Source organism: Lissotriton helveticus, chromosome 11 (assembly GCF_964261635.1).
Source record: "Lissotriton helveticus chromosome 11, aLisHel1.1, whole genome shotgun sequence".
NCBI lineage: Eukaryota > Metazoa > Chordata > Amphibia > Caudata > Salamandridae > Lissotriton > Lissotriton helveticus.
In genome coordinates this window covers 293,364,999-293,391,176 of record NC_136072.1, presented here as the reverse complement: position 1 = coordinate 293,391,176, position 26,178 = coordinate 293,364,999, and the positions used below count along the sequence as shown (strand labels likewise).

Below are 26,178 nucleotides of genomic sequence, written 5' to 3'. Positions count from 1 at the left end.
CCTAAGGCAGCTGGCCACCAAGAATCGTCCCAGGCGGAAGGGGAAGTACCTAAGATGAGGACTTCTGTTTTGTCTGAGTTCAGTTTAAGACGGCTGTTCTTCATCCACTCGGCTACTTCTTTCATTCCTTCATGTAGGTTGGTTTTAGCGGTGTTTGGGTCTTTGGTGAGGGAGAGGATCAGCTGAGTGTCATCAGCGTAGGAGATGATGTTGAGGTTGTGTTGGCGTGCGATGGCCGCGAGGGGGCTCATGTATACGTTGAAGAGGGTGGGGCTGAGTGAAGAGCCTTGTGGCACGCCGCAGATGACTTCGGTGGCCTCCGACTTGAACGGTGGAAGGCGGACTGAGTTCTTCCGGCGAGGAACGAGGTGATCCAGTCCAGTGCTTTTCCTTGGATTCCGATGTTGTTGAGGCGTTGTAAAAGGGTGCTGTGGCAGACTGTGTTGAAGGCTGCGGAGAGGTCAAGGAGGATGAGGGCGACTGTGTCTCCATTGTCCAGTAGTGTTCGAATGTCATCTGTTGCTGCGATGAGGGCGGTCTCAGTGCTGTGTTTGGCTCGGAAGCCGGACTGTGATGAGTCGAGGGATTTGTTGGCTTCGAGGAAGGTGGCAAGCTGGTTGTTGACTGCTTTCTCGATGACTTTGGCCGGGAATGGTAGGAGCGAAATGGGGTGGTAGTTTTTGAGTTCGGTGGGATCAGCTGTGGGTTTTTTCAGGAGGGCGCTGAGTTCGGCGTGTTTCCAGCTTTCCGGGAAGGTGGCGGATTTGAAGGAGCAATTGATGACGTCTTGGAGATAGGGTGCTATGATGGAGTCTGCTTTGTTGAAGATGTGGTGAGGACATGGGTCTGTGGGGGATCCTGAGTGGATGGAGTTCATCAGGCGGATGGTGTCCTCAGTGGAGATTGGGTTCCAGTCATTAAGGATGTTCAAGGGGGGTGTAGGTACGGTAGAAGGTTGGGTGGGTTGGTCTTCGGGTTGGTTGTCGAAGCTGTTGTGGATGGCTGCGATTTTGTCGTGGAAGAACGAAGCTAGGGAGTCGCAAAGGGTTTGAGAGGGAGTGATGTCGTTGGAGTTGGCAGTGGGGTTGGTAAATTCTTTGACAATGTTGAATAGTTCCTTGCTGTTGTGGGCGTTGTTGTCTAGTCGGTCTTTGAATGCAGCTTTCTTGGCAGTTCGGATCAGTTGGTGGTGTATGCGGGTGGCGTTTTTGAAGGCGTCTCTGGTGCTGGTGTTTGGGTCTTTTTTCCATTCTTTCTCAAGGGAGCGACAGAGTTTCTTGGATTTCTTAAGATCATCGTTGAACCAGGGGGCGTTTTTGCTGCCTAGTTTGATTTGACGTTTTTTCAAAGGTGCTAGGTTGTCGGCGCTGTTGGTTAGCCATTGAGTGAGGTTAATGGCTGCTTGGTTGGCGTTCGATGAGTGGGCAGGGGGGTTTTGAAGAAGCGATGAGGAGATCTGGTCGATGGTGATTTTGTTCCAGTTTCTTTGCAGAGTAGGTTGAGGATGGTTGTGGGGTGTGGTCTTTTTGTAGACAAAGTGAACGCAGCTGTGGTCCGTCCAATGGAGAACTGAAGTGTGACTGAAGGAGATGTGTTTGCTGGAGGTGAAGATAGGGTCGAGTGTGTGTCCTGCGTTGTGGGTGGGGGTGGGGGTGTTAACTAGTTGTTTGAGTCCGAGGTTGGCGAGATTGTCCCGAAGAGTGATGGTGTTGCTGTCGTTGCTCTTTTCTAGGTGAAAATTGAGGTCTCCCAGTAGAATGTAGTCCTCGGAGGGGAGGGCGTGTGGGGTGATGAAGTCAGTGATGTCTTCACTGAATTGTGCACGGGGTCCTGGTGGCCTGTAGAGGAGTGTGCCTCTGAGTGTGGTCTTGGGGTCGGTGTGGATCTGGAAGTGAAGGTGTTCGGCGCTAGCGAGGTTGTCGTCAGAGCTGGTTGAGATGCGGATGGAGTTCCTATGGACGATGGCGATGCCTCCTCCTGTTTGGTTGGTGCGGTCCTTTCGGATGATCTTGTAGCCTTCTGGGATGGCTATGGTGATGTCCGGAGCTGAAGAGGCGTTCATCCAGGTTTCTGTTAGGAAGGCGACGTCCGGAGAAATGGTGTCTAGTAGATTCCATAGGTCGATGGCGTGTCTGTGGACCGAGCGGGTGTTCAGCAGGATGCATTTTAGGTGGTTAGTGTCGGATCTCTGTTTGGTGTTTGTGGATGTGGAGTTGGTCTTGGTGCCGTCATACTTGCAGGAGTTGCATGTGAAGGGTCCATGGGTGTGTCCAGGTGCGGCTTGGGCGCAGTTGGGGAGTCGGCCGGGGTTTAGTGCTAGGAGGGTGGAGGCGTTGTATGTAATGCGGGAGGGGTGGGTGGTGCGGGGACCAGGGAGTCTGGTGCTGGGCGCGGTCCAGGCGCGGACGGGCGTAGACGGGCTTACCTTTGGCGCACCTTCGGCGCGGCCGCAGCGCGTGGACGCTGCGCGTTGGGACATCTGTCATAAATGGTGAGTGGGGGGGCGGAGCGTGGGAGGTCAGCTGGGAGGCGGTAGCGGGGCGGGTAGGCGGGGTCAGGGAAGCACAACACAAGATGGTGGTCGGGGCACCCAAAAACGAAACTTAGGCTGGGCTGATAACAGAGATGCAAAATAAACAATCACGGCAAGCGCAGGCTTTCTAAATGGTAAACAGAAGTCGCGCTGACAAACTGCTCAGTTAAATGTGATATTGCGGAGTAATTTGTTGAAACCGGCAGAGGGGGCTCACAATGATAAATCAAATCGATAGAATGTAACGATACCAAGCGTCTGGTCTCGATCTCAGATCTTGCAGTGGCTGAAAGCAGGGGAAGCGCTTCGAGAGTAGGCGCTATGCTAGGAGGTCTGGAGGCGTGGGGGAGCGACCGTGTTGGCTCGAGTCCAGGCGGTCACAGCGGCACAGGAGGAGGTGAGCGCTGTATCCGTGGTTTGGAGGTCAGCTGGGAGGCGGTAGTGGGGCGGGTAGGCGGGGTCAGGGAAGCACAACACAAGATGGTGGTCGGGGCACCCAAAAACGAAACTTAGGCTGGGCTGATAACAGAGATGCAAAATAAACAATCACGGCAAGCGCAGGCTTTCTAAATGGTAAACAGAAGTCGCGCTGACAAACTGCTCAGTTAAATGTGATATTGCGGAGTAATTTGTTGAAACCGGCAGAGGGGGCTCACAATGATAAATCACATCGATAGAATGTAACGATACCAAGCGTCTGGTCTCGATCTCAGATCTTGCAGTGGCTGAAAGCAGGGGAAGCGCTTCGAGAGTAGGCGCTATGCTAGGAGGTCTGGAGGCGTGGGGGAGCGACCGTGTTGGCTCGAGTCCAGGAGGTCACCTCGTGTCGGTTTATTTTTCCCTGATTTTATTTTAAACATCATATATTTCTAACTTTCAATTGGCGACCTTTAAACTGTGCAGCTCTAATATTGTGCGTGGGTGCAAATGATCACTTAAAAATAAGATAAGGTTCAGGATTTAATCTATCAAAGTCATCTGCGATGTAAATTAGAAGGAATGCAGTTCCAAAAGGAAGCTGCAAAGGTGTAATCTGAAAAGTGTACATTGATCTTTAATGGCATACTGTCCTCTAGTGGCCTTGTTATTTATTGCTCCTATGAGCAGCACAATTATACAATAGTTGTGAGTGCATTTCATCCGTCTTTGATCGCCTTCTTTGAAAATGGCTGACCAGGAGAAACAGCCCACAGCAATCACGGAGACGCTTGAGAGCACTCTGTTGAGTCCTCATGTAAAAGAAGCCTCAAGGGCCACTTTTGTTTCTGTTGCTTGCTCTATTTTCGGCACCAGCTAAGGGCCAACTATGGACACCCAAAAGAATACTAAGGCTGCAATGCCCAGATGGGAGGAGGTGCCATTGCACGTAGTGAAGAAGCATTGCAGCCGACCAAAATAAACCATTAGTGAAATCGCAATGGGGTGGGAACAGACAGAGAAAGGAGGGACCAAAACAGACAAACACCAATAACACCAGCATTTTTGAATGCCACATATAACACCCAATGGCAATCGGTGGGTGTTCCAAAAGCCAACAGAATAGGATACAACAGATCTTTGAGGCTCGACCTAAAAATGTGTTGGTGAATTTGTGGGAAATCCTTAGCAGGCAAATGTTTGCCTGTGTATAGAGATAGCCCTTTCCTGAATTTAGAATATTATCTCGTTTTTAGAAACTGACCTCTTACTAGGTTCAGTTAATGATTTTCCACCTGTTTCAATGACTAATTGCCACCACAACGTCAAAATATAACATGAAAAGTTGATAAACAGCAATACAATTTTACTAAATTTACAACAAAGTGGTGAAAATAAATTTGTGACTCAACCCGTTTTTTGGACAAGCCAGAAGATAACAATATCACAGATACAAATTGACCACTGAAGTAATTAATAGAAAAACATAGTTTGTGGAAAATTATTTTTCATATGAAAAAATAAAATGTTATTTTTGCCAGTTTTATGAAACAACTAAAGGGAATCGCACAACCAGGGTGTTTTTGCAATCATAGTCTTGTGGGTAAAGAGACAAACATTTGGCCTGGGCATTTCTTAAATAAAATATGTAGAAAGCACATCGGAAGGCCCCATCTCGCTGACTCCAAAGTATGGATTGCAAAGGGGATAGTAAAAACTATGCAGCGTTAAACAAGCGTGCTCACACTCACGGAAAAAGGGAAAAGTGTAAAAACATATTTGAACATAATAATTACATTTTTTTATCTGCAAGAAATGTGTTCTGCAATGGAGTTATTCCCAACGAAATTGGATTTTAAAAAACTGCAATGTTATCCCATAGGAAATTATGGGATTTATATTTCGGGGGACAGGCTATCCTTCACGGTTGAGAGGTAGTAACTCGCCCGCCGAAATCTAAATCAAGCCCAAAGTATATCTAACAGAACAAACCAGAGCAATTCAAGGCCAATTAGAAATCATCCGCTTCTAAGGTAAGCTTTTCCTCCCATTTTCACACAGACTTTTGAAAACAGTTATGACAAACTTTAATTATTTAAATTCATTTTTGTTGAATGTCATGTAAATGGAGAACAGGGACTGTCCTCAACAGGGTATGCATATCAGACTGATATAAAGATGATTCTCTCTCTCTCTCTCTCTCTCTCTCTCCCCCCCCCCAACCCTGCTCCACCTATAAGGAGTGAGATACTCTGGCAGCTGGAGGACAAGCCTGGAGTTCAGGATATATGTATTTTGCTCATGACCTTTCTCTTACACAAGGTGTTTGATATGTTTTAAAGTGGTGCCACCAAGCAAAGTTCACAATCCTAGACATTACTTCTAATCTCTGCATATACTGGTGAGGCATTAGTGGCATTTTGATGCCTATTTAAGCCATTGCCAAGAGAGTTTGACTGAATAGATATCCCTGATTATTATTTAGGTATGGCTGTGCTTCCTGCCAAACCATAATCATAACTTTCTAACACCCCATGAGCCTAATTTTGTATTAGGAATGAACACAGATTGAACAGTGTAAAAACATAATGTAACTCCCTGTCAACATTATATACATTATTAAAGAAGAAGTACCATACAATCCAAAGTTCCTGGAGAATGACTGGGCACAAAAGAGCTCCAACCCTTTCTCGGCAAAGAACTGAACTGGCCCGGAATCCAGGTCTGGGTCGCCAGAAATGAGTCCCTGGGCAGGAACGTGAAAAAAGGGTAACAAATTCTTCCGCTGAAAGACACAAAGATAAATTGATTACAATGCTCTGGAGTAAACGCATCGTGAACTGCTGAGACAGAATTTCATCTTCAAAACGAAAATGCATCTTGAGTTAATATCTAGGACGATGGGTCAGATGTTACAACCACAGTAGAGCTTCAAGCACAAATATATATTAAATTGGGCCATACTTGGGTGAATACCACAGTGCAGTCATCCAGGTTTGGGAAGTTCTTGAGGTTGAAATATGAATGTTAATGGTAAAGGATTTGTAAAGCGCGACAGCTGCCCCAGCAAAGAGGCGTCCCAGCGCTGATATTGATGAGGTGGACAAGATAAGGGAGGGGGCCCAGGGAAGGCCTACCGAGTGGGACAGAGAAAGGTTTTTATGGCTTTCCTCAATTCTAAGTAATTGTTGAGCCCACAAATGTGGGCGGGCAGCGAGTTCCAAAGGATGGCCGCTCTGAATGGAGAAGGTGAACGAGTGATTAAGTAGTTTGTAAATTAAAAACATCAAGTCCTTACCATGGCCATTTCTGAGATCCACTCCCACTCATTGGAGGCCAGCCCAATCCCAGTCGGATTGTACATTGAGCAATCTAAGAAAACAATGGAGAAATCTGGAGCATTCTGGAAAAAAATCACATGAAAATGGATCATGAATTTATTGCACAATATACATTTATTTTTGCTCCAAGCATAAAAGATAATCAAAGGCTTTTGTGCCAGCAATTCCCATGGCAGGTACACACGGCTAACACCCATAACTATTTATATTTCCCATTTACAAAAGGCAACTTGCTAGCAAAACTTAGGAGAAGAAAATATATGGCATTCCACGCATGAGCGCTTGACCCAAACTGGGAGAAAGACTATGATGAGATACCTTTAATATCCAGAGCATAGTCAGTTCTAAAGCAGAGCAAAACAGGCTAAAGGACAATAAATATAATAATCAAGCCTGCAGACAATGAACAAGACTTTTCCTTACCTACTGAACCGTAGCAGAAGAGCTCCTGTAAAAGGGAACAACACAGGACCAAGAAACTAAGGAACAACAGTAGCATAATCAAGGGAGAGAGAGAGCTCTGATGGGTTACTTCCACCCCAATCAGTACCAGTGAGCTGGACAAGTCATTGAAGGATTTGGGAATGAAGCAGAATCAATTTACCTACAGTAGTGTTTTACAGACAGTCTCTATTCCTTATACGGGGATGCTGGTGTCCTTTGTAGCTACTAATCATCATTAATGCTCCCTGTTTTCCATTTTTACTGATTATTACAGATAAATACAGACAGAAAACATTCATCTTCTTGTCTGTATTTCTTTTTAAATGTGGATAAATACAGAAATAGGGTTGCTTTTTGAGTACTTCTAAATACTGTCATGACCGCCAGGCTAATATGTGTGGATTGATACATAAGGGAGGTTAAAAAAGAAAGGAATTTTAGTAAAGAGGCTTTAACAGCAGTAGATATGCACAAGGTTGATACTGAACTTTGCATATTTTCATGTGAGTGCACTGATTTATCTCCTGTGGGTGTTCACAGCACTGAAACCTGGCAGACATTCAAGCATGTGTGCATATCTATCAGTTAAATAAATGTGGAAATATACTATTTTCAGCTAAATTTTTCCACAAAACCTAAAATAAATATGGATAAATGCAGATAAAATTAGCAAAAAATAAACATGGATAAATATAGACGGAAATGGCAAAAAAATAAATACTACAAAACTGGAAGCCCTAATAATCATGGATGAGGCCATTAGCTCTAACAAAGGAAATTGGGAAATAGATCAAGCCTCTTTTAAGGTCATTCCATTTGAAGATATTAAGATATTCCCTTGGATGTGGTGTCAAAGAAGGTTTCAGGAGAGTACATGTGATACCTGAACTCAGTGAAACACCATATTTGATGGGGGAATTTTGTGGCGCCCCATCCATTATTTGATAAAGTCATGATTATGGCGAGAGAGAGGGTTGAAACTGCACTGCTGGCAATAGCAGACAGGAAACGCATTTTGGAAAGTAGATGATTTGCTGGGCTTCAGCATGTGCTACTTTGATATGTGTCTGTCCATAGAGTGTGCAAGTTACACGCTATGTTTGAGCACAGCACATGTTCCTATAGTAATGCTGAGTAGAGGAGAGTGGTTTGCAGGGCACAGCACACTTTGCGATTGACTTTATGCTTATAAGGCTATAGGGAGAAAGGAATCAAAGATATGCGGAGTACAGATGAGCATGTTTCAGGCCATGGAAGAAAACCAGGGGGTACCATTAGTGCCAAAGAAATGCAAGTGTCCCAAAACGCTCTTGCCTTACCGGACATAGAGATTGATACTATCAAGTTGGATTCTAGGTTGGTCATAGACAATGTTAGGGCTTTTGAGGAGGCAATTAATCATTCCAACTTAGCCCAGAAACATCCTTAATATCAAATACTGGTCAGGGACACACTGTGCATTTAAGAGAGTTGTGGGACGGCCTATAGCACTTGACCCGAAGGCAGCTATCCTGGGGATCACACATGAGGTGGGAAGACTTAGACATACATGTATACTATTGGAAATAACTAGGTAGGTAGGCAGTGGCTAAGTGATACATTGCATGCCACTGGTGAGCAGAAATTGCAACCACTACTCCTCCTTTGTGGAATGGCTTTGACTTCTGTGCTACGGCAAAAGAAACCAGTTACAAGGACGGGGAATGACCAAAAAACAAAACAAAATTTAGGGGACCTGGAGACAACACTTCCATAGCATACTACCCTACTGCAATTACACACACACTTCTATAGGTTAGTGCGTAATTATGCTACATGTGATCTTGGGGTACATGCATCAAGCTAATTAGCGGTCGCAAATAGCCCGTTTGCGACTGCTAATTAGCTTTTTGGGATGCATCAAGCCCTGAGGCATTCGCAAAATAGGTAATTGCTATTTTTGCGATTACCTATTTTGTGAATGCAGTTAGGGAATCGCAATTTGCGATTCCCTAAATGCAATACAAGAAGCATTCTGAGAATGGGACTTTGCATTAAGGAATCGCAAATTACCATCAACTTCAAGTTGATGGTAATTGGCAATTCCTTAGAAAAATGCTCAAGAATGTATTTTTCTAAGTGCTATGTGGCACACACACGCCTCTGGGCATGTGTGTGCACCACATGTGCGCTCATGCCATTTCGGCCATTTTGGCCCCCTAGCACCCTTGAAATTGCATGCGCAATTTGCTATTACCTTTTTGGTAATCGCAAATTGCAAGTGGTTTCCCCTTCAAGGCCCATAGGAATGGATGGGAAGGCATTCCCTATTAGTGAATAGCAATTTCCGATTCGCTAATAGGAAATGTGTAGAAATTGCAATTTATTTAGTGATTCCTACATTCATAGGTAATTGCGAGTCCTTAATAGTGATTCCTTAAAAATTGCTATTAAGGAATCATAATCCTTAGGTTGATGCATGTGCCCCATTGTTCTTAAACGCCAAAACAAAGACACACATAGAATCCAGTTGTCATACTCCTCTGCAAAATCAATAAAAGAACCTGATAACGGTAGTAAGCAGCACAGGTGCCTGAACAATTTTATGGCCACATGTCCGAGGAATTGTTGTTGTCTAAAACCAGCGAGTTGCAAAATCACAAGCCTTGAGACCACAAAATGCAGGTTCCAATGTACAAAAGACACGTTGGGAGTTGGAGTTGTTTTTCTGACTTGCACAGTGCACTCTGCATCCCACAACAAACCAAAGAAGTCCAGAAACAGGCATCCGATTCCAATTTTGAATTCGCTAAGTAATTTATCAATGCTTTACAATCAAAATTTTGATCGAAAAACATTGAACTGTTACTGACTCACGAAAAGGGGTGATTGGGCAGTCGCAAAGTGGAGAACTGCTTTCGATCCCAAACGGACAGCTTTCACCTAGTGATTGGAGGCCACTGGAATAAGGAGGAGCAGAAAGCGGTCCGGAGGACCTGTGCATGATCACTCAATGCCATTTATGGGTTGGCAACTTTTAGCTTTGAAAGCAGACACTTTTCCTGTCAGAGATAATATTCGAAAAAATATGATATTCAGTGGCATCCATCCCTGCATTTGCAGCCATGCACTGCAGATTATGAGCTTTTGGGTCTCTGAAATGGTCAGCCACAGCAGTCAATGTCCAAAGAACACCGACTGCTATACAACCCCTCCTTAGTATTTCGGGCCTATATTTTTAAATCTTTTTGTAGAAGATTTGCTTCAGAAACAATTATAGTTCTCTCTTTAATCAACTATAAACAAATACAAAAAAATGGCCACAAAGTTGGTCAATCCTTTGTTACATTTCTGCAAACATTCTCTTTAACTGTGCTCCCTTTAGTAAACATTCCCGAAATTGAGTATCTTTGTTACATCGAGACCTCTATGTGACATTAGGGAAAATTAGACTGTGTGAAGTTTTGTAAGCGATGTTGGTTTCGCAGACCCTTTTATGCAAGCATATAAATATATTCAACGGTTTACATTTCAATTTTACACAATTTGAATACAGGAAAACATTTAAAACAGATATTGAAATTAATTTAAAACACTGGCAAAGAAAAAGACTAAAGGGTCAAGCACAAATATAATGAAAAATGAATTGTAAGAAACTAACTGAACTATAGCAATATTTTTATATTTGAGGCATGAAAACACAAACGAGGGCAGGAAATGGAAAGGACAATGTCCATACCAAGACCTGTGCAATCCTATTGCACATCAGGTCATACAGCGACATATCTTTTTGGGAGATTTGGGACTTATGTTAAACAGAAAAAACCGAGGGAAGACCAAGGACCAGTTGTCTCTTTCAATCATAGTGGGTGAATGGGAAGAGGTGGGATAGGGCAAGTGTGCTGGTGTGGGAGGGGGGGGGGTCGGGGAGGGGGAATGGAGAATGATCTCCTATATCCTGAAAGTCAATTGAGGAAAATATAGATGAATTAGGACGCTTGAGCCTCTTCAGAGTTTTTAGTATATTTCCATGACCACATCCTATAATAATACACTTGTAAGACCCACTCTGTGTGCAACTGTGCAGTTTTAGACCACTTGGTTGTTTCAAAGTCAAAGTCAAAAAGTACTTTATTCGGCTAAAAAAGATATAACCATAAAAGCAACAGACAATCACATTTCATTTACAGTTTTCAGTATTACATCAATGAAGGAGGGTATTAATACAATACATAGTATTTACACTATTACATTTCGTTCAGACGAAGCGACTTCCTAAATTTAAAAACCTGTTTAAAATACTCAATTAACGAGGCCACAGTAAAAACATTGTCCATTTTTTGCAGTTCTAAATACGCCAGGCGACACCTGTTCACATTCATTTCCTTTAAAATGGGGACAATCAATTTTCTACGAGGCAGTGTATAGAATTTACAAAAAAATAGAACATATATATTGGATTGCATAGATATTTCATCACAGGGGCATAGAGGGAGTTCTTTGGACCATGAGTTCATTACAGGGAAAGTAAATAGTCTAAAAATAATGTTAACTCTAAAACGTGTCAGAAGTAATCTGTCAAAATTAGGCATATATAAACTTAAGTATGGCTGTAATCTGTCACTTATTAAAATTAGATGAGGGGAAGTGACAGCATTTTTATTCAATTCTTCAAGCTGTCTTTTATCTATGAGGAATTCCATACATAGTTTTTTCAGTTCTTTTCTGGGGATGTATGCCATAGAAGGCGGATCATCGTAATAATGCGAACGGTCTATTTCGTTAAGAAACGTTTTAATGTAATTTAGCCATTCGACGCCATTTGCTCTCCCCGTTTTTAGGACATCCTGTATTATGGCACGGTTTAATACACATTCATTCACTGTCCATACTCTGTGCCATAGTAAGATGGGTTGTACTCTAATTATGTCCGTAATATAAGGCAACCCCAACTCGTCATGACATATAGAATTCGCTGTACTCTCCGGAAGTGATAGAATGTTCCTTAAAAATTTATTTTCAACTATTTGAAGTGCCTTTATATTAGAATAACCCCAGAGGCCAGCTCCATACAATGCCACAGATACACACGTTGCGTTGTACACAGTTAAAATTTCCCTGATTGGTTTCATTCCCAGTTTACGTATAAAACTCTTTAATGCCATGATTGTCTTAGAGAACAGGAGCGTTCGTACCTTCAACGCACTTAACCAGGTACCAGTTTCGTGGAACAAAATTCCAAGATAGGGGAAGGTAGATGTTCTTTCTAAGGGGGCATTGTTTATGTACATTGTTTTCATTTGTTTTTTAGTGCGCATGCCACAGTTCATTGAAAAAGTCTTACTGCAGTTTATTTTTAGATTAAGGTTAAGCATAAACTGATTAAAAGATGTTAACATTTTTTGTAGGGCCATGGGGGTACGTGCCATTAAAACAGCATCATCTGCGTACAAGAGTGCGGGGATAAATCTCTTTCCGATCTTGGGCATATCCCTACACTCTTGCAGCAGGCACTTTTCCAGACCATTTATATAGATAAGGAATAAGAAGGGCGCCAGGACACACCCCTGGCGCACTCCACGCCCTATTCCAAAAGATCTGCTGCATTCCCCCCTCTTGCCAAAACGTACAACAGCAGTTGCTCCTGCATATAGTTCCCTTAAGAATTGGATTATCGGCTTTTCCACGCCCAATTGTGACATCACGTCCCATAATTTACTATGGGACACACAATCGAAAGCTGATGTAAGATCAACAAATGTACAATATAGACGCTCCCTTTTTATCACAATATGTTTCTGCTGAATCAGAAACAAATGTAGGCCCTGCTCTATTGTTCCTATGCCCTTTTGAAATCCAAATTGTACATCGCGAATTACCCCCGCCTCCTCCGCCCAATTTTGCAATTTAACTAAAATCACTCTGCCAAGGATCTTTATTGATGAATCCAACAGGGAAATTGGCCTATAGCAGGCACAGTCTTGTCTATTTCCCTTCTTGTAGATGTGTACAATAATTGATGCGAACCAGGAAGGGTTCAATCCCCTTACAAGACACTTGGTTGTTTATATAGCACTTAACAGAGACTGTATGAAATGTCAGATGCGTGCAATGTAGATGGTTATGACTGTATACAATGTCAGCTTGAACGGTGACCGCTTGTTTATAGCTGAAGGCACCTTTTGTTTTGCTACTCTCTTTTGTTTGTTTGAGTGGACTAAACATCAATAAAATACATCTTCAAAAAAAAGGAGGCTGTACAAGAGTGTACTTTTGGTTGACTCTGTTGTCTTTGCTTATCTGTTTATAAATTTCGAATAATTTGACCCTTTTTCTATCCTCCTATGGATCACTGACAGAATACCGGTAACTAACATATTGTGTGGACAGAATATCGTGTCAAAAATATCCCAGACCAAAATATTGAGAAGGTAAGGGCAAATAGGTAAGTGAAGGTTTACTATTCTCAACTCTACCTTCAAGGTAAGGTCAATGAGTTATATATGGTAAATCTCTGCTTTCCCATACAAGCTTATCTCAACAATATTTTTGTCCTTGATATCCGTGATATGAAATTTTGCCCACACGAGATTTCTTTTCCGATATTATGTCTAAACACCTCTTTATACAATCCTCATGCTATTTTTCAACTTTAATTTTCAATAAGAAGTTAAAGACCTTTACATTACATTGTACTTGAATAAAAATAACTTATTAAACTGCAGCAAATCGTTCACATTGAACCCTCCCCCTTACTCTACACCAGTTTCCTAAGCAACCAAATCAGACCCTGATAAAAGTTTGCCTCCAGTTCAAACGTTCAACAAGTATAATGTGCTCCAAAGAAGTCTCCAAATATTATAATTGGTAGCACTTTAATCCTACAATTGAGGTTAAACCAATAGTAGAAAGCCCCATACTTGAAACACCCTCTTTTCGATCACAATTCACAATACAGATGACAGTTATTTGCTATGCAACCTACTGTTCTAACTCATCAAAGCAACGTATCACAAATCACATACTCTTCCAGAACACATCTAATTCTGGTACAGACTCCTCTGTGTAACCCTATGATACCTGCATCATGGTTTGCATCTATATTGTGTCTCACTTCTTTGACCTTTGGGCTTGTGAGTATGCAACAAATTGCAACAATGACAAGCACCTAGTGTTTCCCAAAGTGGACAATGCTTGGATTTGCCATGGAGGGATGACATGGCATCAACTACTGCTTGTGATGGTAAGCATTTCAAACTGTGGGAACCCTAATGTCATGACTGTGCACTGCACAGGAAATTCATTTGGCAAAATCACAGGAGTTATCCTATCAATTCGAATGAAGGAAAATTTGGGAGAGTTGATAAAGCTTGTACCCCAAACTAAGCCCAAGTGTCCACACTGGCGGGGGGAGGGGGAATAGAAGGGAGGGATTACCATGCTAGCAGGACCTGCACCCAACCACCATCAAGTGGCCAACCTCCTGCTGCATCCAACTGCCCCCTATGGGCAATTATCCTAGCAGCACACAGCATTTGGCCATGCACAGCAGAGGCCAAATGGGGCGCCCATCCAGTGCAGATGTCCAACATACTGAAAGCTCCCTCAGTCAATTAGAGGGCTAGATGGCTGAATTCGTTTTAAAATGTTTGTCGTCATGGAAAAACAGATGGACCAATCTTCCAGATATGCCTAACTTTTCAACCCCTTCGATCCTGGCAAGATCATCTTCTTAAATGCTAATTTCTCGAAAAAAGGCTGAATGGATTAACATCAAATTACAAAAAATATTTCTTTTCTGATTAAAGTTCTAACTTTTTCTAAAATGTGGTAGAATTCTAGTCAGCTGTTTTTTCAGTATCGGAGAGCAAAGTTTTCTATGGGAATTATTATAGGACATCTTCACTTTGGAACCCCCACTCCTTTTTCTCGGCCCTTGGTTGACAGCACAAAACTTTCCCAGACGGAGTCAAGGTGAATGACCTTTTTTTAGAAACTTTTGAGAAGGTTTGTCACACAGTGCCAAAGGTCTTAGCAAAAGAAATATTCACCCTATGGAAACTCAGACCTAACTATTACTACACAGTGGGGATCGTTCTGTGTTTTTTTTTGATGAGTGTTTTTAGTTTGTTTTGAAATGTACTAACTTTGTTGATTCTTTGTATGATATTTTGCCTATGCTATTTAAGTGTACCTTTCCATAACTTTTTGGAATCCTTTACATTTATTTGGTCATAAAATCAATTGTTTGAAATTTTCCCTATTTTTTCCTCTTTTCCTTTGCCTGATATTAATTCAGAATGCCCAATTGAGTTACTTTTTTTTATCTTTTCTTCTAAGGAGCGCTATGTTTGCATTTACTATACAGGTGTTTTGTATATTTTGTTTTGTACTTGTTTCTGTAGTTATATTGTCATCAGTGGTGACAACACCAAAATCATTAAAGACAAACGTATTTTTAAATGTTTTTTTTCACATTTCGTATTAATGAGCTGTGGTTAGAGTTTGTTTTTTGGTACAGATTCCCTACCTAACTATATTTGCTTTTTTTCTCTATCCCTATATTAGCATACTAAAGCTGTTTTTTAAACTGTATTCTATAGTACTACTCAATGTGTTATTTTTCTATTCAATTAAAAAAAGAATATTCAGGTCTTTTTCTTTTATGTTGGTTTATTATACTCTCATGTAGCGAACTTTGTTTAATGACAATAATGTCATCAGTGATGTCCCTACTGATGTAAGTGAACTCATCAGTGATGTCATCAATGATGCTTTATGTGCCGCCATGTGCAGCATAAGTGGGTACCATGAGTTATAGTTTGTGCTGCAAAGCATAACATGTAAATGTAATTTGTTTCATGATTTTGAGCCAGAACTAAAGCTCTGTGGCCTACACTCAAAGCGTAATTTTGGGGTACATACAGTAGTGCTACTTTACGTAATGTCACTCTAAAATGCAATTTAAAAAGCTCAGAGATCTCAGCCTTTGCCTCTCCTATCTTTTTTGCACAGAGATAGCTGTCCCACAAATGGTTTTAGTAGTAAACATGGACGGTATGGGAGGAGTGGTTGGAAAATGGGGAATACTTACTACAAAATAGGTGTGGCTATGGGAAACTGGAGGCAGGTTTAGGGATGGAAATACTACCGTAAACCGGCCATAGCACAAGCTCCCATACAGAAAAGGGAGATTGTGTTCATCCCTGCACCACATGGCAGGCACCTCAGGGTACCTGCTACACGGTGCAGGTATGGACAGGGACCCCAACCGGAGGCCGCAAAGAGAAGGGGGCCCTGCTAGGGGCCCCAAAACACACTTTCTGATAGGTTTTCCATGTCAGAAAGCCCGGCATAGAAAGCCTGCCTGAAACCGTGTATCAGAATCCGGACGGCATAAAACGCAGTCCATACGGATTACAGGCCGGTCAACAACTGGGCGACGGGCTCAAGGATCCCATCGGAATCCAGTCGGAATGACCAGCTGGTTTCACTTCCGACCGCCTAAACTGTAATTAGGTGGTCGGAAGTGAAACCGACGAACTCGGTCAGAAAGCCTCCGACCGTAGTAATATGCCCCTTAATGTTTTAATTCATAAAAACTTTCTAATAAAATATTCTGTAATTGATAAGTTATTTTGTTTGACTTAAATAACAAATAAAATAATATATAACTTGCATCCAAGACTGTGACCCATCCAATACAAATAATTCTGCAAACGATGGGTTGGAATGAAATTGTCATTTAATTTGAAAAAATAATTAAAACAACATTTTTTTTAAATGTAATAATCCAATCCAATCCAAAAATTCTTTGTTTCGGTCATCTAGACCATAAAAGATACAATGCGCATACATTTAAACATACATAAAAAAGAGAAATGCAATAAAAATACACCATAAAAATTGATTGCTAATAAAAAATAAAAAACATCATGCAAATTGATTGCCAGGATGTTCAAATCAGATGGGAAGAAACACCAGATCATCATTGGGAAAGACAGTTCATGAGATAATTTAAAAGCACAGTCCGTTATGTAGAAACAGTTTTCAGTATTTACGGCAGTTGTGCATTTAACAATTTTTTCCTAATCAGCCACATAGCATGGATGAATTTTGCCACTGCGAAAACTATGTGGGGCAAGGTACTAGTTCTTAATACTCTATACGCATGCATGTGGCTCCTAAATCCCAGATTCCTGCATAGTGGGACCAACCAGCGTTTCCTTGGTCTCTGATATGCAGGACAGAAAAAGAAAAAGTGTGTTTCATCTTCATCATGGGAGTTGCACCCTGGACAGATTTTATCATCAACGTGAATCCAGTTACAAGTGAAGGATTTGACTGGTAAGGTGCCATACCTCCACTGTATAAACAGCTTCCTTGCTAAAATTGGGTAAATGATATCCATAAAACTTTCGAATTCATATAAATTTTTGGATTGTAGGAAGCGTTCGGTTAGGGTGCCGTGTTTAGTCGAGGTCAGGAGGAGGTCCGAGCTTTTTTCCTTATGGATCTGTACCAAACGCTTGCGGGAAAGCCTTTGACATCCCGATTCAGGTGCCTCCCATAGTTCAGGTAATTTTAGCCGATACAGTTCTTTTTTTATGTAGGTCAACCAGGGAATTTTGTCACGTTGATTCAGTCCCATTACATGGACAAGATCATTCCTATAATGGGCAAGCTCACTGGTGGACCACAGCCTATGCCAGAATCTTATTGGCTTAGACTCCAGCTCTGCAGTGATGGAAGGTAGACCCATGTCGAGTCTCAGAGGAAACAAAGGTGTACTCCGGGGGAGGACCAAAAGACGTCTAAGAAAATTATTTTCGACGGTGGCGAGAGCCGAACCTGCTTTATGCCCCCATAGCTCACTGCCATATGAAGCGGCCACTTTGGCCTGCATTTTATACATTTCCAGTGCCGGGCTTATTGGTTTGAATGTTGACGAATTTGCAACCTTCAAAATAGCACCAGAGAGTTGAGACAGCTTAAGCCGAGATCTTACAATTTGGGGTTCCCAGGATAGGTTCTCGTGTAGTGTTACTCCCAGGTATTGGAAGGTTGTGACCCTTTCCAAACTAACAGAACCCAGAGTGGGATTGGGTCTAGTTTTTGTAGATGGATTGAAGATCATAAACTTGGTCTTCTCTGTGTTGATCTCTAGACCATGTTGTCTACAGAAAAGATCAAATCCATCTAGAATCCTTTGGATCCCCATGGGGGTTTTGGAGAGCAGGAGGGTGTCATCAGCAAACATGACAGCTGGAACCCTCCTGCCGGCCAAAAGGGGGGCGTCATTATCTTTAACGTCATCAAGGTGTGATATAACGCTGTTAACGAAGAGGCAAAACAGGGTTGGCGCCAAGACGCAGCCCTGCCTTACCCCTCTGCGAACAGGGAACCTTGATGACAACGCGCCGTCCCTGCCACACCTAACCTGCGCAAAATTGCCATCATGGAGCCTAGTTATGGTGTGCAACAAATGGGATGGGACACCCATCTCCCTGAGGACCTGCCAGAGTTTTTTCCGAGGGACTAGGTCAAAGGCTGACCTCAGATCCACGAACACCATGTATAGCCTCCCCCCCTCAATCCTCACCGTCTTCCAATACAGGAGGATGAGGCGGAAGACCTGATCCATGGTGGACGTGTTTTTTCTGAAGCCAGCCTGGAGGGGACTCAAGATTTCATTTTCCTCCATCCAATCGTTGAGGTGGTCCAAAAGGAGGCGAGAGAAGAGTTTTTGGGGAACGTCTATGAGGCTGATCGGCCTGTAGTTGGCTGGGAGAAGAGGGGAACCCTTTTTGTAAATAGGCACTATCTCTGCTCCCAGCCAAGTACAGGGGATCTCCATACCTCCTAGGATGGCATTAAAGAGAATAAGGAGGTATGGGCCCCAGATCTCAGGATGTTGTCTGAAAAGGTCGCCCGGTAATCGATCTAATCCCGGGGCCTTCCCCATTGCCAATCTCTCTATTGCACTAACCACCTCAGCAAGGGTAAATACTAGGCCCTCTCCGGAGGTGGATGTGTCACTAAAGGCCACTTCATGGGCAGGCTGCTCAAAATCTTGATACAGTCTGCCAAAGTGGCCTTCCCAGGCGGATGATGCGATGTTGGTGTCCACTGCCGCTTTGACCTCTCCCGAGCCATTGTTCACCAGGGTCCAAAAAAATTTCGAATCCCTAGATTCTAGGGCCGAAGAGAGGTCATGCCAGTGGTTCCAATCCCACTCTTTTTTCGCCAAGGCCATTGTTTCCTTATACTGGCTCCTAAGTTTGGCAATTGGGGTCCTTCCTACTCCTGCTTTAATAGCGGCAATTATCTCAGATTTAACCTTTTTACAGGTTGAGTTATACCACGTTGGTACTCGGGTCTGCTTGCGCCGTGGGGCTGCCACTGGGAAAAAGACCTCCGCTAGAGATCCTACCAGATTTTCATGGATGCTTGCCAATTTACTATTGAAATCTTGGGATCTAGGCTCTTCAATTAGAACATCTATTTCTATAAACTTCGGAAGAGCTATTTCAAAAATGTTTCTAATGTTTTCCTCTGAGCTTACAATTTTGCCCCATTTAACCCTTCGCCTATTGGAAGAGAGAGCCAAATTACCTGGGTCATCAAGAGATTTGGGAGGTTGTGGGTCAGGCGCAGGAGCGGGGTGTTTCAGATCCAGTATGAGAGCATTATGGTCACTGTCCGTTCTTGGGGATACTCTGAAATCATGGACCCTGGACCACAGACCGAGGTCGACAAAAATGTAGTCCAACCTCGATTCATGGTCCTTCCTATTGAAAGTACACAATGAGGGGCTGTCTGACGGTGTACGACCGTTGCAAGCCCTCAGTGCATAGTTCAAAGGTGAATGACCTTTTTTTAGAAACTTTTGAGAAGGTTTGTCACAAAGTGCCAAAGGTCTTAGCAAAAGAAATATTCACCCTATGGAAACTCAGACCTAACTATTACTACACAGTGGGGATCGTTCTGTGTTTTTTTTTGATGAGTGTTTTTAGTTTGTTTTGAAATGTACTAACTTTGTTGATTCTTTGGATGATATTTTGTCTATGCTATTTAAGTGTACCTTTCCATAACTTTTTGGAATCCTTTACATTTATTTGGTCATAAAATCAATTGTTTGAAATTTTCCCTATTTTTTCCTCTTTTCCTTTGCCTGATATTAATTCAGAATGCCCAATTGAGTTACTTTTTTTATCTTTTCTTCTAAGGAGCGCTATGTTTGCATTTACTTTACAGGTGTTTTGTATATTTTGTTTTGTACTTGTTTCTGTAGTTATATTGTCATCAGTGGTGACAACACCAAAATCATTAAAGACAAACGTATTTTTAAATGTTTTTTTTCACATTTCGTATTAATGAGCTGTGGTTAGAGTTTGTTTTTTGGTACAGATTTCCTACCTAACTATATTTGCTTTTTTTCTCTATCCCTATATTAGCATACTAAAGCTGTTTTTTAAACTGTATTCTATAGTACTACTCAATGTGTTATTTTTCTATTCAATTAAAAAAAGAATATTCAGGTCTTTTTCTTTTATGTTGGTTTATTATACTCTCATGTAGCGAACTTTGTTTAATGACAATAATGTCATCAGTGATGTCACTACTGATGTAAGTGAACTCATCAGTGAGGTCATCAATGATGCTTTATGTGCCGCCATGTGCAGCATAAGTGGGTACCATGAGTTATAGTTTGTGCTGCAAAGCATAACATGTAAATGTAATTTGTTTCATGATTTTGAGCCAGAACTTAAGCTCTGTGGCCTACACTCAAAGCGTAATTTTGGGGTACATACAGTAGAGCTACTTTACGTAATGTCACTCTAAAATGCAATTTAAAAAGCTCAGAGATCTCAGCCTTTGCCTCTCCTATCTTTTTTGCACAGAGATAGCTGTCCCACAAATGGTTTTAGTAGTAAACATGGACGGTATGGGAGGAGTGGTTGGAAAATAGGGAATACTTACTACAAAATAGGTGTGGCTATGGGAAACTGGAGGCAGGATTAGGGATGGAAATACTACCGTAAACCGGCCATAGCACAAGCTCCCATACAGAAAAGGGAGATTGTGTTCATCCCTGCACCACATGGCAGGCACCTCAGGGTACCTGCTACATGGTGCAGGTATGGACAGGGGCCCCAACCGGAGGCCGCAAAGAGAAGGGGGCCCTGCTAGGGGCCCCAAAACACACTTTCTGATAGGTTTTCCATGTCAGAAAGCCCGGCATAGAAAGCCTGCCTGAAACCGTGTATCAGAATCCGGACGGCATAAAACGCAGTCCATACAGATTACAGGCCGGTCAACAACTGGGCGACGGGCTCAAGGATCCCATCGGAATCCAGTCGGAATGACCAGCTGGTTTCACTTCCGACCGCCTAAACTGTAATTAGGTGGTCGGAAGTGAAACCGACGAACTCGGTCAGAAAGCCTCCGACCGTAGTAATATGCCCCTTAATGTTTTAATTCATAAAAACTTTCTAATAAAATATTCTGTAATTGATAAGTTATTTTGTTTGACTTAAATAACAAATAAAATAATATATAACTTGCATCCAAGACTGTGACCCATTCAATACAAATAATTCTGCAAACGATGGGTTGGAATCAAATTGTTATTTAATTTGAAAAAAGAATTTAAATAAAAATTTTTTTAAATGTAATATATTGTTAAAATTTAACGCAAGTGTGCTGTTCCTTGTTACTGTGGTAACGCTAGACGAATATGAGCTCTGAAAATGTGTTTTAATATTTTTAACTCTAATATAAATGTTTTACAGTGTAAAAATATTTTTTGCAAAAATCCCTATTACTTAATATTGGGAGATCTCTGACGGAAGACATTTCAAGTAACACACCAAAAAGTTACTTATCATAACTTTTCAGTCATAAATTTTATGGAAGGAATCTAAACCTCTCGTTTGAGGTTTGGCGACTTATTATTCTACATCTAGGTGTAAATCTACAAGTGAGAATGGTGAATATTACCCATGAGGTGATTTACGACGAGTTACAAATGTAGGTCTACATGTGAGGCAATCTACACATGCAAACTTGCCTTTGTGAATAGTGCCCTTTGTAGTTTTGTCTTTAAATCAATTGTTTTTTAACTTTTCAATATTACTTTTAAATCGGTAATTATAATATGCTCATCTTGCATTTTTATGCTTCTTACCTTTTTGCAGTTTCAGGATGAATGGCTTGCTTATCGCCCTCCCTCAAACTACCCTTTTTGCCCCTTACTTTAGTCTTTCTTTTAAAATGAACGATACCGGAGCAAAAAGACAAGGTTAACAAATATTATCCTTTTTTTTACTGTACGGAAAAAGGTTTTTGTTTTTTGGGGGGATTCATAGATTTATCTAGCACATTAACTAGCACAACCTTCACTTGTACAGCTCTTTGATTATAGAAAGTGGTTACTTCTAGTTTCTCATCATCTTAGTTCCTTTTTTGAAGGACAGGAAATAATCCTTTTGAAGGAGAAAAAAATTCCCTCCTTAACGTATGGCAGATTTGAAGGTCAATACCTTAAATTTTTGTTAACATGCCAGAATAGAATATGGTACTGCTGACAAATCTGTCAACTTTTTCCAAACCCTACTCTAATTTCTTTTACTTAAGTTCCCTCTTCTTTTAGTAAGTAATGTTTAGTCTTTCATTATCTTGTTCTTTCATTCCCTTTCTTTTTTTGCGATGTAGGTCTTTTTTTAATTTCCATACTTAGGCAGTCATACAGCAAGATCTGTAATTCATTTCGGGTTCATAAACATTTTCTATTTTCCTACATGACTAGTCTTAAGTTGAAAATTTCCTCCACAACGTTCATGGCAAATGTGCTCTCACTGCTTTCATTGCCCTCTGTTCACCCCACAATCTTCTTCAAGAAGACTGTTAAGCATCCTGAAGTATTAGTGCTGTCTTTGTGGAAAATGATGGATACAATAGAATACATTTGCCATCCAAAGATTTCTATCTGGCTGTACTTGAAATTGTAAATTTCTTCGCAACTGCACTAACCTCATTACATCACAGTAACATTAGTATGAGATTCTTCTCAATTTGCTTTACTCTCAGGATTGTTGATGTAATACATGTGCACACATCAACACACAATTTTGTTATTTGCATCTTTTGTGAGACATTCAAACTGTAATTTGCATTCCTTTCAAACCTTTAGGTAGACAAACTTGTATTGCCCTACATCTGTTTCTTCAATGTGGGTACAATCTGTACTTGTGTGTTTCCAATCAAAGATCAAATTAAAAAAAAATCATAGTGCACTAACTTTCTCCTGCAGCTTACTGAAACGATCGATCATTACATTTTGAACATACCGTTGCTTCTTCATTTGTGTATTCTTGCTTCTGGCAGACTGCAGACATTGCTTGTCAAATGCATGTTGCACTGTGCACTGCTCTTCTGTCTGGAAATGTTTCTAGTCCTGTTCCTTCCAGACATTGAGTGGTTCTAAGGCAAACGGTGAGAGTTAACTGCACTTTTGGTTGAAAATCAAAATCCAACACTTGTTTCAGGTGTTTTCTTACTTTTTACTTCCTGGCACAGGAAACCTTTCCTAATTTGTGTACATTTTCTTCATCCCTGAGAATCCCTACATGGCAGACACCACGCATAGTGGAAATTTCTGCCTGAACACATACATATCCCAACACACAAGAACCCTTTGCTATATTTCACTATTATCTGTGATTTCACTATAAGACCACACTGTATTAGGATGAACTCAATGTCATTCCTGTTTGGAATTGTAGTAGACAATTACATATCCCATTGCTCTATTTACAACACATGGCTCTACATGAAATCTGACTCTACATAAGAGTTAATACTCAGCTGGAATACTTTTTTTGTCCTGCTATTAACAAGACACTTTATTCCAGATCAACCCCTCTCTTTTCTAATTTATAGCCCAGCCTTACACCTGGAGCAAAGTTCATGCCATGATATTCCAATTGTGTGTATCATTAATAAGGCTCCCTGTTTTCCGTTTTTACTGATTTTTTATTTTTTTTTGGTTTTTTTAGAACCTTTATTGTTACTTCAAGTAAATACAAGCATGGGCCTACAACCACCCCGGCCGGCCGCTAGTCAAGTCGTAAGTACAGCAAATCAATGTAGAAAAATACAGCAGCCCGAAAATCGGAGTCTAATAAGTGTCCAGGATATAACTTGTATTCAAGCGTACTGTGCAAGATTCAGGATTCGAGAAGGTCCATTTTACAATAAAGAAAAACTCAGAATCAATGCCATACGGTCATACATGGTCCTACAATAGCAAGCATGAAGCCGGAAATCCGCAAATAGTGCAAATACGTGTGAAGTATTGGGGGTAAGGCATACGAGTCAGGATAAATGTAAAAACAAACACGTTTCGTAGCAAAGCTGCACCCCACCCCTCAAAACGAAACATACTGTAGGAAACATGAAAAACGACGACACCAAAAAGGAAGAAAGACAAAGGGCCATAGAAACAAAGAAAGGACAAATTAACAAACCCCATCCCCCTACCCCCCACCCTGCATCCCTGCAGAAGGCTACGGCCTATCCCCCCAGCAGCGTGCCTGTCGCCCTAAATAAGAGACCCGAAATATAGAAAAAGAGAAAAGAAGAAAAAGAGGAAAAATGTGGGGAAGGGCCATCGATCTGGCCACCCGGCCCCCCCACCACCACCGCGCACAGTAAACATCCTAAAAGCAAGATCAGAATAGCCATGGAAAACATTAATCACCGATAGCACAATCAATAACACCCCCGCCGAGTGTCCCCCAAATCACCGTCAGCCAACAATAAGTTCCACTATGTCCTAGACGGTCTCACCCCTGGCCTTTTCTATCAGTAGTACCAACATACGTCCACTTATCAATCGGCATACAGAGCAACGTGGAGGGTCCAAGTGATCCGGGCGGACCGGGCAGTGTTGTTACTCCATGGGACTTCAGCCACCAAAACCCAGCCGAATATGTATGGCGGAAATCCGTCTGTGTCAGTATCGACCCTGAAAACATCCTCCAGTCCGAACACAGTCTCACCAGCCAGGGATGGAGAGTCACACCATCCGGTAAGCGCTGAAACGCCGCCAGGGCAGCCCAAACCATAGATCGACTTTGTTTCCCCAGCCGCCGAAAAGATACGTGCCCCGACGAGTCACTCACATGTACAACAGATCTGTCCAAAGCGATCTCATGAACCGGGTCTTCCAGCGTCTCCACGAACATAGGCGTAGCTGGAGCACTCATCACTGACGCAGAGGCGGGCACATCGGCGCTTCCTTGAGATCGAACTATGCCCGTGTGGAAAGGTGGGACAACAATGGCGGCCATCCTTCTTCCCAGATCCCGGGAGTCCCGGATCAGGGTCGTATGCAGGGTTGTTAGCGCAGCCAGTATATCTCTGGACGTGGGCTCTGTCTCGTGTCGCCAGACCTCAGGACTCTCCCGCACAGCAGCTTCTCTGCCTGGATGTGGTCTGCGTAAGAGGGTGCTATCCGCCATCTTAGCTGATCCGGCCTCGTCCTTCTCCACCTCACCTCGGGACCGGGCCCCACACCAGGGCGCAACAGGATTCACCACGAAGACCCCGAAAGTCAAGGCAGGCTTCCCAGCGAACAATCACCAAAAGGCTAAACAAAATCTCCGCCGCTCCCTGGGAGCCGCCCGCCGATTCCGGGAGAAGTCATTAGTCATGCCCGGATACAACACTGGAAAGGGGGCCAAGTATCGTGCACTCCCCTCGACCCTGCTTTACCGCACATCCCACAAGGCACTCCGCTAGATGGACTGGGTCGGCACTATCGCCATCGGCCCATCAGATCTCCGGTGCCCTCCGGCCGACTCCTCACCTCCACCAGAGGCCGCTGTTGTCGCAGTCGCGGCCGGCTACTCTCCCCACTCGACACCCCGGTCCCAGCTCTGTGAAGGCCGCAAAACAGTCGGGGACATTTCCACGGGTCTGCCGCACGTGAAAGCCTCAGGAGCAAACGGTCAGTGAAAGTTGTCCTTCGCCTACTTAAATATGCCGTTACGGCTCAGGATAGTTGCCAGGATGTATGCGCGGGGTGAGAAGGCTCACGGAGCCGAGCGTCTATGCAGCCATCTCTGTCGCCAGCTTGGCTCCTCCCTGTTTTTACTGATTTTTACAGATAAATACAGACCAAAAACCATTTATTTTCCAGTCTGTATTTATTTTTAAATGTTGGTACAAAATTGGAAATTGGGTTGTTTTTGAGTGATTCTAAATGCTGTCAATCATGACTGCCAGGCCAATAGCTGTGCGAATTGACAGGCAAGGAGATCTAAAAAAACAAAAAAAGGGATTTTAGTAAAGAGCCTTTAACAGCAGTAGATTTCAACAACCTTGATATAAAAATGAATATATTTTCCTACAAGTGCACATTTTGCCATTGAAACCTGCCAGGAGTTCAGGCACTAG

At 42.4% G+C, this 26,178-nt stretch overlaps 1 protein-coding gene across 1 annotated transcript in view; it reads right to left on the bottom strand.

Annotated features, from left to right (window-relative positions):
- The window catches only part of GOT1L1 (glutamic-oxaloacetic transaminase 1 like 1), a 484,104-nt gene that overhangs the window by 119,700 nt on the left and 338,226 nt on the right, over positions 1-26,178 (bottom strand). Inside the window, exons 5-6 of the mRNA XM_078666696.1 lie at positions 6,249-6,353; positions 5,585-5,735 (exon numbers count right to left, since the gene is read on the bottom strand). Coding sequence (XP_078522822.1) covers positions 5,585-5,735; positions 6,249-6,353 — 256 coding nt within the window. The remainder of the gene's footprint in view (positions 1-5,584; positions 5,736-6,248; positions 6,354-26,178) is intronic.